This window comes from Carassius carassius, chromosome 1 (assembly GCF_963082965.1).
Source record: "Carassius carassius chromosome 1, fCarCar2.1, whole genome shotgun sequence".
In the NCBI taxonomy this organism is placed as follows: domain Eukaryota; kingdom Metazoa; phylum Chordata; class Actinopteri; order Cypriniformes; family Cyprinidae; genus Carassius; species Carassius carassius.
Genome location: NC_081755.1, coordinates 30,659,597 through 30,673,023, shown reverse-complemented (window position 1 = coordinate 30,673,023; position 13,427 = coordinate 30,659,597). Strand labels below are relative to the sequence as shown.

At 36.3% G+C, this 13,427-nt stretch overlaps 1 protein-coding gene across 1 annotated transcript; it reads left to right on the top strand.

Annotated features, from left to right (window-relative positions):
- Positions 1 to 1,075: 1,075 nt before the first annotated feature.
- On the top strand, positions 1,076 to 13,060 carry LOC132127565 (uncharacterized). Its single transcript, XM_059539889.1, has 6 exons — positions 1,076 to 1,261; positions 10,192 to 10,776; positions 10,950 to 10,985; positions 11,221 to 11,234; positions 11,422 to 11,551; positions 11,655 to 13,060. Exons 1-6 carry the CDS (start codon positions 1,251 to 1,253, stop codon positions 12,622 to 12,624), a joined length of 1,746 nt encoding a protein of 581 aa, XP_059395872.1. The 5' UTR covers positions 1,076 to 1,250; the 3' UTR covers positions 12,625 to 13,060.
- The last annotated feature ends 367 nt before the right edge of the window (positions 13,061 to 13,427 follow it).

Sequence of the window (13,427 nt, the reverse complement as noted above, 5' to 3'; positions counted from 1 at the left end):
GGTCCCTCAATCAAAATAATAACATAAGACGTACTTTGATGAAGTCGGGAAAGAGCGTGGGCTCATGGGAGTTGTTGTCATTGGAACACGCATATACGGATAGATACAGTTAGCTGAATGGATGCATACCTGTTTATTAGAATGCAAGCAATTTCGGCATCTCTCTGTAGTTTCAGTTTGTCGCGAAGCTCTCTCCATCTTGGAAATGCAGCTCCAATATTTACCCGTGTCTTGTTTCTTCTCTTGTCCCAAAACCTTCTCGGGTCATTTATTTCACCCGTACGTTTGCGCTTCACAGAACGTGCAGGCAAAGCATAATCATCATCCATAACTAAGTTATTGATTGAGGTATAAATACTAATATAAACAATATAAATATAAAATATAATAGTCTCGATCAAGGCTAGCTACTACTTTTTCTTTTTCGTCTCTTCTTTGCTTCTGTTCACCTTTGTATTTGGCGTTCCGCCGGGTTCCGCAGGAAATTAGATAAACTAGAGGGGTCAAAGGTTATATGACGCCATAGACGGGCAACAAAACGGAAATAAAGAAACGTGCCGTGTCTTCTAATTAAACTATAATTTTCTCCGAATTTGAAAGTTTGTGGAAACTGTTGGGATAATGTAGTTGTACACAACTAAAAAAAATATATAACATAGATATAGTGATTTCTGCTATTTTTAAAGCAGAAAAATTACATATTGTGCCTTTAAAGGTGCTCTAAGTGATGTCACACATTTTTTAGGCCAAAACATTTTTTGTCAGCAAACATCTCCTCACTATACACTAGCTGCTTGTCCCCTGAACACACTGTAAAAAAAACGGGGTCTCTCTAGACACCACAGGCTCCACAAACAAAAAGAAAAACAAACTGGGCTCACCCGCACCACAAAACTTTACAAACTGTTCCAGCCAATAACCGACAAGAAAGATTTGGGGGTGGGGTTTGGGGGGTTAGTGCATGGATGAAGAGGAGGGAGGGTCTAGCTAGCCTCCGTTTTGTTTGACAACAATTTGAACGTCAACAAGAAGTTACGACTCCCGGGCCCCGGCATCTCTTAGAGCACCTTTAACGGACAATTGTTATGAAATCTTGAACCTCTGTGGCGACGGGTAAAGCAATGAAAACTGAGAAGACAAAGCGAAACTTAAACCAATGTCCGGAGGAGCAAAAACAAAAGATTCGTCTCTAGGTTTCTCACCTCAGTTTGGAAAGAGTATCACAACTTTCCAGACTATTCTGGAAAACGATGGGCACCAGGTGGGTAATATTTGTAATTGTAATATTTAAATCAATATAGTTTTTTTTTTCTTATTTAGTCACACAAAGTAAAAAAATATATAAATTAAAAATGTCGGAAGCCATATTTCTCAGAGAGGAAAAAAAGTCTAAAGTCTAAAATGCGTTTTTAAAAGTTTATATCCAGTTTGGCAAAGTTTAAGGAATCAAACCGTTTTCTTCAGGTTAACTAGCCTACTATCACATTACAAAACATTACAACCTAGAAAAACTAGTTAAATTAGCAAATTTTTCTATGTAGCTAGCTGTATATTTTTGGGGTGTGCAATTTAATGTATTCTTTATTGATGAATAACTTTGGGATCCGCACTTATTGGCATTGATGGCGGTTTGTTTCTTGGCAACCGGCAAAGGGGAAGACCCGCATATCTTTCAAAATATTACTGTTATCGTGTCATGAAATGAAATTCTAAGAGTATTTCAGGCAAGAATGTAGTTGTTTAAACCTCAAATGTGCGTTTTATTTATAAAGATATCGCCTATTTGAAAATTAGAGACGTGAGATTCACGCATTCCTCCATTCAATTTTGCTTCAACTAAGTTACATGCATACTGTGTTTTCACTTTGTGAATTATTGTTGATTATTATGATCGATCATATTTAATTTTTTCGTTATGCATGTGATCTTAAAAAAACAGATATAACCAGCGTTTTATATTTATTTACACAAATGGTGGCATCTGTTTTTAACTGTAAAAATGTTTATATAAACTTAATATTTCATATTTATTACATTATTACATTAAATAATAAAACGGAAAATTATAGACCCCATTTATTGATATTTAAATAGTACAAGCTTGTTATGTTGAAGCATTCTAGAACTAATTTGTGGCAGTTGTAGGCCTACAAGCATCTGGGTGAACTCCACGCTGGTAGCGAAAGCACTTTTACTATGTATTAGTAAACACAAGTCCTTATGCATCATTTGTATTATCAACATGAACATTAAAATCTCCGACAATTAGCGGTTTATCAACTGTAACCAAAAGGTCTGAGAGGAAATCTGCAAATTCTTTTAAGAATTCTTTCTACAACCCTGGCAAGAGCAAGAGACACAATAGATTTATTTTGCATATCTGACAGTGTAACATTAAGCAGAAGTGTTTTGAATGAGTTAAACCTGTATCCTGTTTTCTGGGTAACATTGTGAATATCACTATATATTGTTGCAACACCTCCCCCATGACCAGTCTGACGGGGCTCATGCTTATAACAGTAGTTTGGTGGAGTAGACTCATTTAGACCAAAATAATCATTTGGTTTTAGCCAGGTTTCAGTCAAGCAGAGTACATCAAAACTATTATCTGAGATAATTTCATTTACAATATCTGCTTTGGGTGTTTATGATCTAATGTTTATGTGCCCAAAACTTTAAAAATAATTTTTGTTCATTTATTTTACATTTTGCTGGTTTAATCATGATAAGATTTTTTGACCCCACTATGCAGGGAACAGACATAGTCTTCATAGATTGTACAGCGCAAGTACGTCTATTATTTAAGTGGGTGGAACAAAAGTCATCATAGTAGTTATTTGAGAATTGGAGAGTAGGGTTTGTTGGATCTTGTCCAGGTTTTACTATTGGAAGTACTAGTGCACTTTCCAGTTTTTTGGTATTTTCCCTTCTTTCCATATTCTATTATATAATTTAAGTATGTATTCATGTGTTTCTATTGGAATATGCTTGAACATGATATAAGATATTTGGTCTTCTCCCGGTGCTGTTGTTAGTTAATTTATGTCGAACTCAACATCTAGTGTTTTCCATTGGTTTCTTTGGTGTTTTATTATCTGGATACTTTTCTAAAAAGAATCTATAAAAATTCTAAATTTTTTAGCAATTAAACTGGCTTTATTCTTTTCTTTTATATATTCACAACCACTTTCTAACATCACTGGGATGTTTGCATATTTCCCCTTACCACCCTTTTTTTTAACATGTTCCACACTTCACTTAAACTAGTCTCATGCCCAATCAATGCAATATTCCCTCCAGTGTCACAGTACCAAAACCACTTCCAAGTGGTTTGATGACCATACTATTACTGTGCTTGATTGACCAGCCAACTCACCTGACCTAAACCTCAAAGAGAATCTATGGGGTATTGTAAAGAGGAAGATAAGTAACATCTGACAAACTATACAGAGGAGCTGAAGGCCGTTATCAAAGCAACCTGGGCTTCAGTAAAACCTCATCAGTACCACAGGCTGATCGCTTTCATGCCACTCGCACTGAAGCAGTAATTCATACAAAATGAGCCCCAACCAAGTATTGGGTGCATAATAAAACCTGCTTTGGAGATCTTGAACATTTCTGTTTTGTAAATCTTTTTTGATTGATCTTTGAGAAAATATCAAAAAAGTTTTGAGATACTGAATTTTAAATTTTCCTAAGCTGTAAATCATAACAATCAGAATTAAAACAAATAAACTCTTGAAGTATTAAAATTTCTGTCCAATGAATCTATAATATAAGAAAGTTTGCTATTAAATTACAAAAAATATATATAAACCTTTCCATGATATTCTAATTTTCTGAGATGCACCTGTATATAACCTCTGTTCACAGGTGTCACACACAAAGCATTTATAGTCCATATCTTGGTTCTTTGATGTTTTCTTTTACTGCATCTGTATATAGTTTTCTTGGTATTTCTTCTGCTGTGTTACTTTGTTCTTTATCTCTACTTTTTTTTTGCAATCTTTCACAGCGTCTGTGTACGTGGTTTTATTATCTATCTTGTATCTCTGAATTTCTTGTGCTTGTTTTTGAATTTCACAGCCTCTGTACACTGCACTGTGGTCGCCTCTGTAGTTGCAGCATTTCCTAGTCGTTGCATTACATTACAGTTCATATTCTTGCTCGTCCCCACATTTTACACATCTTGTTTTCCTCTGCAGACTGCTGCTACATGTCCTATCCTTTGACATTTGTAGCATCTCAGAGGAGGAGATGGGCAATTCACAAACAGACCTTTACTTAAAATGTTCAAGTAGGTCTATATTTTATTGTATGTAACCACTCTCATTGAATTTTACAGATATTTGTGGTTTTGTTACATCATATACAAGCTGCATTTTAGGGGGAAGTCGTGGCCTAATGGTTAGAGAGTCGGACTGGCAATCGAAAGGTTGTGAGTTCAAGTCTCAGGCTGGCAGGAATTGTAGGTGGGGTGAGTGAATTCTGAGTATGGGTCACCATACTTGGCTGAATGTCATGTCACTTTCACTGTCACTTTTTAAAAAGGCTGTGTTTCTACTGTTTTCAAGAAAGTGAACTGATAGATTCAATGTCTCAATAAAATGTTATCACTAGGCAATTTCCTACACATAGCTTACTTTAACAGTAAAGCTCAATACATTTATAAGCCTCTTATTAAATGTGTCTTTGAGTTCCAGGGCAAGGTAACATCCATAACGTCTTACTTAGAGGATAAGTTTATGCTACACATACAGGGTTAATGCAAAAATATTCAATGTTTCTGTGCAATGTTAACTCATAAAAAGGTATCATGTGATGAACACTTCACACACTTTTGTTACTTGTAAACACTTTAATTTTGCGTTATGGATATGACATTATGGACTTGACATTATACAGACGTTACATTAAAAGAAAATGTAAAAAATTAAACACGTGATATAATGCATGTTCCTTCCGCTGGCGGCATGGCAGTGATAAAAACATTACTCCTCCGTGTTCACTGGAGATATTTATGATGTTATAATTAAATTGGATTGGGATTGACATCTCAAATAATAATGAAAATCATTTTCCGTTATCTCTGCTGTAATGTTCCATGACGGTCCTGGAGTGTTTATATAGTATTCACTTCCTAGTAGAGAGGCATCCTAAAAGTGCATGAGGAATCTGATTGGTTTAGACTCGAAACAGTCGAACTCTAATTCGCTTGCGCTACCTGTCATTCAAGCTCAGGTTTTGACAGCTCAAAGACTATTTTAACACAACAGATTAAAAATGGCAAGATGACACACACACACACACAAAATGCGCAGAATCAAGGAAAATAAGTTGAATAGAAATCTATTAATGTATCATATCATGTAGCCTGACCTGATAGTTCAGCAGCTGAGATAGCCCAGTTAGTTATTTTTTCATCACCTCAGATAAGATGGGTCTTAATGACATGTATATTGTTATTGTCAACTGATCCGTGGATCAATTCTACTATTTTCTGAATGCATCATGATTCTCTTGAATGGATTCTGAGATTCATTTTATCAGCAGATGGCACTGTGTTCTTTAGAAACAGCCATACTCTGCCTGCTTCCAGTTACTTACACACACACACACACACACACACCACTTGAACCTAAAAAAATCATTCATAAAGTCAAAAAGGTTGAAGCGAATTACAAGAGTGTTCACAGTGGCTGTGTTTACGTTAACCTCATGTCATAAAAGCATAAAAGAGGAGTGCAAGTACATTTAAAGGGTTAGTTCACAGAAAAATGAAAATTATGTCATTAATGACTCACCCTCATGTCGTTCCAAACCCGTAAGACCTCCGTTTATCTTCGGGACACAGTTTAAGATATTTTAGATTTAGTCCGAGAGCTCTCAGTCCCTCCATTGAAACTGTGTGTACGGTTTACTGTCCATGTCCAGAAAGGTAAGAAAAACATCATCAAAGTAGTCCATGTGACATCAGAGGGTCAGTTAGAATATTTTGAAGCATCGAAAATACATTTTGGTCCAAAAATAGCAAAAACTACGACTTTATTCAGCATTGTCTTCTCTTCCGTGTCTGTTGTGAGAGAGAGTTCAAAACAAAGCAGTTTGTCATATCCGGTTCGCGAACGAATCATTCGATGTAACCGGATCTTTTTGAACCAGTTCACCAAATCGAACTGAATCGTTTTAAACGGTTCTCCAATACGCATTAATCCACAAATGACTTAAGCTGTTAACTTTTTTAATGTGGCTAACACTCCCTCTGAGTTAAAACAAACCAATATCCCGGAGTAATTGCTGCTGCAAATGTCTAAATGACTTGTGCATGTGGGGCAAAAAGTTCCCGAAATGAATCAGTATGTACAGCTCTGTCTTTCTTTTCTCTGGGCTTACAATTTTGGCATGATTCTCTCACTAACCGAGTTTTGCAACATGAGGAAGAGGGTAGGTCCACCACCTTCTTGTAGTCAATCACATGAGGCTCTCACTGACTCTCCATTTAATTTGATATATATATATATATATATATATATATATATATATATTTATATATTTATATTATTTATTTATTTGTATTATTATTTATTATTATTATTATTATTATCTCTAACTTATTGGGAACTTATTAACCATTTATCATCTGTAATCCCATTGTGTGATGACTATATGACTGTTTAGCTCTATAAACATATAAACATGGCTGTGTGTTCCCTACTGGCTGGGAATGTTGGTTTCTTTAATTTGGATATATTTAGACATCATTAATTAAATTTTTATTCTAATTTATTTTGTTTTGAAGTGTAAGTTTTTGCCTTAGTCAAATCTGGACACAAAGAAATACATTTGTTGCTCATACTTTCTTCCTATAATAGCTTGATCAGTCACATGAAAGTAATTAGCATTATCAAAATTTCTAAATTATACAATTGAGTGTTAAATACCGTAAACAGAGACATGGTGATTTATGTAGCTTTATTGTTTAGTAAAAAGGTTTTACAAAGTATAGCACTCTGATAAACTAGTGCTGAGCATTTTCACATAACATCATTTTGATTGTAATGTTTAATAACTCAATGGTGTATGCAGATTATATGAAATTTCAATGTAAAGCCAAGCCAATACAATAATGTTAACAACAACTCACAGTTCCGTATGAACACATGGGAGTCTAGCCTAATGGTACACAATTTATAAAGCTTCATGTTTTAATTAATTTGTTATATATTTATTTTTAATGTAGCTTATGTATACCATTCTGGCAGCAAGAATGTTTTGGCATATGATGGGTTTACTGAACCAATCAGATAAAATTAAATGGAGAGTCGGTGAGAGCCTCATGTGATTGACTACAAGAAGGTGGTGGCAGCACAGACAAAAGAAAGACAGCGCTGTACATATCAGATATTTCAAGAACTATTTGCCCCACATGCACAACTAATCATTTGCACATTTTTTTTGTATACATACATACTGGTTCTATGCAGTTGATCTGTTTTGCATTTCTTTAAACTGTTGTTTTCACTTGCAAATCACTGTTAAATTAAATTAAATTGCCTTCATAACACTCACCGTACATATCACGCATCCAGCCAGACTTTATTGAACATGAATAATATCATAACAACTCGAGATTAAAATCAAGCTATGTTACAACAACATTCAATAGCAATTGTCTGAAAAATGCACTTAACACAGAAATGGCTATACCAGATCAACTTAACCTAGGCATTCTGTCAATCTTACTACTGCGCTAGTGCTGCTTACTTATATTGCTGTTTTTTAGAGCAATATCAAATTATTTGATCACGTCAGTGAAGTCAAGGCTGCGCAGCAGCTCATGCTCAATGCTCATAAGCGCCAGCATGCTTAGCCTTTCCTGCCCCATTGAGGACCCCAGCTCTCCTTTGACTATTCCCAACTTTGAACAGCTCTGCTCGCCGGAGGCATTGGATACCATCATGCACAGATAGAAGCAACCCAATTTCGACATTTGGAAATATTTCTGATAAAGGTGAAACAATGACAAAAGCTTGTACATGGTAAGCTCTGCTGATTCGTTCACAGTCACCGGTTTCTGAGTGCACATAAATGAGTCATCTGGATATGAGGAAATGAGATTCTAAGCTTACTATGACATTAGTTATGTCATACACCTTCATCCGCTTTTCCAGTTCAGCTAAAAGACTGTCGATCATGACCACATACATCTGAGTTTTGAATGTTTCCCTTGGGTTGAGGTCTGTTTCATTTGCAGCTCCTTCATCAGGCATTCACTTTCGCTCATGCCCTCAATGCTGCTCAGCCTTGTATTCGCCATGTTGAACCTAATTTACCATCTGCTCATACACATCAAATCTGTCCCATGCAAACTGAACATTGTCAACCAGTGATGCCATCAAGCCAGTTGCCATACTTAGGATGACAGTAGGATCTTGGAGACTAATGCTGGTACTGTTGAGACAGCCAAGGATATCATTCCAGGCAGTCGCCATAACTGCGGTCTCAGGTTCGTCCATCATGCGCAAAATCCCTCGGGCTGTTTTCTCGTATCTGTCCCCTGCTCCTTAGGTTTAGGCTTGGGTTGCAGCATGGAATAAAAGCGGTGTACTTACATTCTCGCTTCACAATTGTCTGGACACCAATGTATCATCCTGACATTGTGATGCATTGTCATATAGACTGGCCTCTGTAGTTAGCAATATCCAAGCCTTTTTCCTTCAGGAAGTTCAGAAGTATGCTAGCCAACCGCTCTGCCGTTTGTCTCATCATAGGCATGAATGTCTGGAACCGTTCAACTGGGCCCGACGACAGAACCTACCGGATAACAATCGTTAGCTGATTGAGACGTGATACGTCAGGTGTCGAGTCAATCGAGAAATACTTTGCCTCCTTGGCTTCTTTCAGGATGGTGTCCTGCACCATTTGTCCCATGAGCATCACCAGTTCCTCACAAATTGTGGATGACAAATAGGAAACTATTGAAAGTGGCCAACAGAAAATGTTACTCTTGCTGCTAATTAGTTTTTAAGGGAAAACTGCCAATTGAAAGATTATTGATCAGTTATCCTTGCTAGTATTTGATCTCGGCTCAACCTGAGTTTTAGTTTCTTAAACGCATCCAGAGGTTGACTTTATACTATATTTATTATATAGTATATATTTTTTTCAAATTACTGTCAATCTGTTAAATATATCTATTTTCTCTTAAAAGCTAGGGGGCTGCATAATAATATTAAAAGAAAAGCACTGTTTTTATTTGCTAAATAATACAGGTCTGATTTCTGTTATATACAAGAAGCTCATTCTGTAAATGATTGCTAATTTTTGAATGCTCAGTGGGGTAATTCCGTATGGTTTTCCCATGGTTCTGAACATTCATCTGGGGTTATAAGACTTAAGAATAGATTTAATAAAGTTGTGCAGTCTGTAAGTCATCCTGAAAGTCACTTTGTTTGTTTGTAACTCATTTGTAATAATATGTTAATTTGTAATGGAAATATGTATTATTTGGGATATTGGAGAAAAGCAAAGAAAAACACAGTCACGTTTACATGAGAAATATAATTTCTTTTTACATGCAAAATGTCATATTCACAAATACCTTTTTTTTCTTTTAGGAAGGAAATTGAGCATTATAGTGATACTATACAATTTTATATGAAACAAAAAGCAATTAAAACAGTGAAAGTTTGTAAACGCTTCAATATTTTTATATAAATTTGTATTTTTATACAGCCCCCTCTAGTGTGAAATGATTTAATGTAAAATGTTTATTGTATATCATGTATAGTGTTTGTCATATAGATGTAACTTGATGTTGTTAATCTGGTCTTCGCCACCTGGCTACTGTTGTAAAACGTTTCTTTTAAACAAAAATAATAAATAGAACAAAATAAAAAATAAAAATCTGCAAGTGACATCACTTGCGGAAGCGCGAGAGAGTGCAAGCGCAAGTCTGCAGCCAGACCATCTTGCAACAAACTGTAGTCAAGAACTGAACCTAGAAATTATCTTAAAAGGAGCTACAGAATAAGTCTTTTAGAACTGTCTTGTATGGCAGCTGAGGATGACCTACTTAGTAGTTTAAGCTGTTATTCTGGAACTGTTTTAAAATGCAGTAATCACATATTTGTTCAGATAAAAAAAAAATATTTGTTTACTAAATTCCTCTGTTTTGATTCTATAACTTAGGGAACAACTACATAAGCTCCTGTCAGAGTATGTGGAGTACACACTCATCTGCATTTCGACAGTGAGGGACTTTTGTGATAAACAACAAAAATGGTCCCTTCAGAGAAAGACAGAGCTGGATAACATCAGAGACATCAAGAACAGAGCAGACCAAGTCCATCTTAAGTTTGACCATGTTAAGCGCTCCGAGAACAAAGCCAAGGCGTTTTTTGAATACATGCAGAATTGTTTAATTCAGGTCACAGCTGACTCCAGATATCTGAAGCTGGAGAAGGAACTGGGTGCTGTCCTGAAGGACACACTTGAGGGGCTGGAGAAGCTTGATCACTTTCTGGATGCAGTGGAGAAACTCACAGTCACCTCACCGTTTGTTTTCACTGGACAGATCTCCTTGCCAGAAGGTGAGAGTCCTGAAAGTGTGCGATCAGTCATCACAGCTGCCAGAATGGCCTCTCCTCTCCTCATCCACTTTAAACGAAATGCAAAAACCTTCTTCCTTCCGTCACTCAATAACCTGGATATCCTGGCTTTCCAACTAGACAAATACATACGCATCACTGAACAGATCTGTGAGAAGATGGAGAAGTAAGTTTCTGACATTCTTGCAATGTTGATTTTAAAAGCTATTTGATTAAATAAAAATCTTAATAGGCACAGATAATTGAATCACCTCAGTGGTATTTACTAAATCATTGAAGGCTTCCACAATTTCATCAGTTATTAATGTTTTTTCGCATTTATTATATTTTATCTCACAGATCTAGGAGTGTTTTTTGGTTTGTAGATATCCATAGGTAAGTAATAATATTACTTATTATTATTAGTAATACATTACGATTGGGTAAGGTTCAAACATCTTCAAACCCTTATTAGTTTTTTTATGAAAATCACTAAAATAAATATGCCTATATATAAATCATAGAATGTTAGTGCTTTTCAGTTGCATCTCTTTGACTGGAATTCTTTTGACTTGTCTGACATTATTCAATTGACCTAAATTGGATTTACATAGAATATGTGATTTTATAGTAATGATGTCAGATGTATTTGATTTATTCTGCAAAGTAATTTAATAAATTTAAACGATTTTCACTTTTGTGCTATAAAAGCTAAATTAGCACTAAATAAACTAAATCAAATGATGTGCCTTAATATATTGGCTGATGCATTGTCATGCTTTCATCTTTCTGTACAAAGCAAACATCTTCATCCCTTGGGAAGTTTGGTGAGTGTTTGTTAATAATTATGAAACTCTTCACAGACTTAAAAAGGGTGAGCCTGTAGTGAAGTTCAGCTTGAACTTAAGTGAGGACTCCATGCAAAAAATGCTTGATCATTTGAAGCAGTTGTGCGAAATAAGGTGAGACCTTTTTTCTATTTTTGCATCCTGATCAGCTGTTTTCTTTACTCTCGGGTGCATTGTCAATGGTGACTAAACTATTATCTCTCCTATTATTGTCCAGGATGGACCAGCACACCAGGCTGACCTTCATTTTTCAGAAACATGCTCAGCTCTTCATTGATGTTTTCAATCAGCGTTGCTCAAGAATGAAGCAGTTCCTGTCAGATCTGGAGGAGAGTGCAGTCCAGCTGGACAGGATGAAGATGGGGGCAACTATATCCTCTGTGGTTGGCAGGTCATTTGAGATAACAGGGGGAGTCTTTTCAATCGTTGGTCTTGCTCTTGCCCCCGTCACTGCAGGAGTGTCCCTGGCTCTGACAATGACCGGTCTCAGTCTGGGGATGACCAGCAGTGTCAATAGTGTCGTCACAGGCATCACTGAGACAGCAGTCAACATTCAGCAAGTGAAAAATGCACAGAACATTTTCCAGAGATTCATGAATGATGTGGGGAAGATTCTAGACTGTCTGGAGCAGGCCAGTAGTGAGCAGCGTTTAGAGGGGCTTGATGTTGTAGATATGATGATTGGAGCAGGAAAGTTGACCTTTTGTGCAGGAGGAGTTGGCCAAAAAATCTATAAACTAGTAGATGCAGACTCAGCTGTTAAAGTTCTCAAAAGGGAGGTGATTCCAACTGCAGCCAAGGTCGGGCTCCAGGAGTCGCAAAGTGCTCGCAGCATTCCCAAACTGGCAGCAGACCTGTCTGACATTGAGCAGCTGGCGAAAGGGACGCCACTAGCACTCTCCAAGTCTGCTAGAGCTGGATTCATTGGTCTAAATGCCCTCTTTATTGGCTTTGATGTCCTATGTATTTGCAAAGACAGTATAAGTCTGGCCAAAGGGAGTAAGAGTGAATCTTCTCAGCTCATTCGCTCCAGAGCAGCTCTGTGGAAATCTGAACTTGAGGCCTGGCAGAAGATCTATGATTCCTTATGCATTGGAAAATGGAAGTTTAGGAAGAGCCAGGAAGTGTTGGACCAACTCTTTCTGCCTTACTTTTTAGAGCGGGGCTATTCAGTTAGTTTCATTTGAGGGCCAGATTATCAAATTGAAAATTTGAAGGGGGCCAGGTGGGGGCGGTCATCACAATGTCTTTTTTGGGGGGAGGGCTATAAAATAAGAAATTAAATTGAAAAGCATATTCAGCTGTAAAATAAACAAATATTATACCAACAATAACATTTTTGAAAGGTTAACATTAGTGCTATCAGTGTCATGAACTGGAGTGCATTTTCTGCACAATACAACCAGGACTTCTGGGTGCCATGTTCACTGACCCAGTGCCTACGGTGCAGTGAGATATTTAAAGATCTGCCCACCTGGGTGTGGGGAATGGCAGGAGGGGAGTCCTGTATGCATTTTATTCATTCAAAGAATTTGAGTGCTATTACTCGGTTGATTGTTTTATCAGTGATGGAGATGGATTTCAGAATGAGTAATTTTTTTTTTCTTGTGTCATGTTTATAGTCTATAGTCTAAATCTATTTTGTATATACAAATATATTTTCTGTTTTGTTTCTTTAAAATAATAATAATAATAAAAAAAGATCACTGTTATCAGTAATATACTGTATAACTGATAACAGTATAAATAATACTGTATGTAGTCAATTGAACTCAAAACTACTTTATTGGCTTAAATATTGCACATACAGAATTGCGAAAGCAAAAGAAAAATGTACAAAATTAGAGTTAATAGGATCATTCCTGTTATACAGTGACTTTCTCAATGATTTATTTAATCATATTTTCTCCAAAATGAGTCACAGATGTATAAGATATGGCTTAAATTATATATTTAGGTCTTCTTATTAGGTCCACTTAAACAGAGATAG

Bases quoted from the DNA above. Each gene is read 5' to 3' on its own strand.
- LOC132127565 (XM_059539889.1), top strand. The intron at 10,777-10,949 runs GTAAGTTTCTGA...TTTATCTCACAG, and splicing joins ATCTGTGAGAAGATGGAGAA to ATCTAGGAGTGTTTTTTGGT. The intron at 11,552-11,654 runs GTGAGACCTTTT...ATTATTGTCCAG, and splicing joins AAGCAGTTGTGCGAAATAAG to GATGGACCAGCACACCAGGC.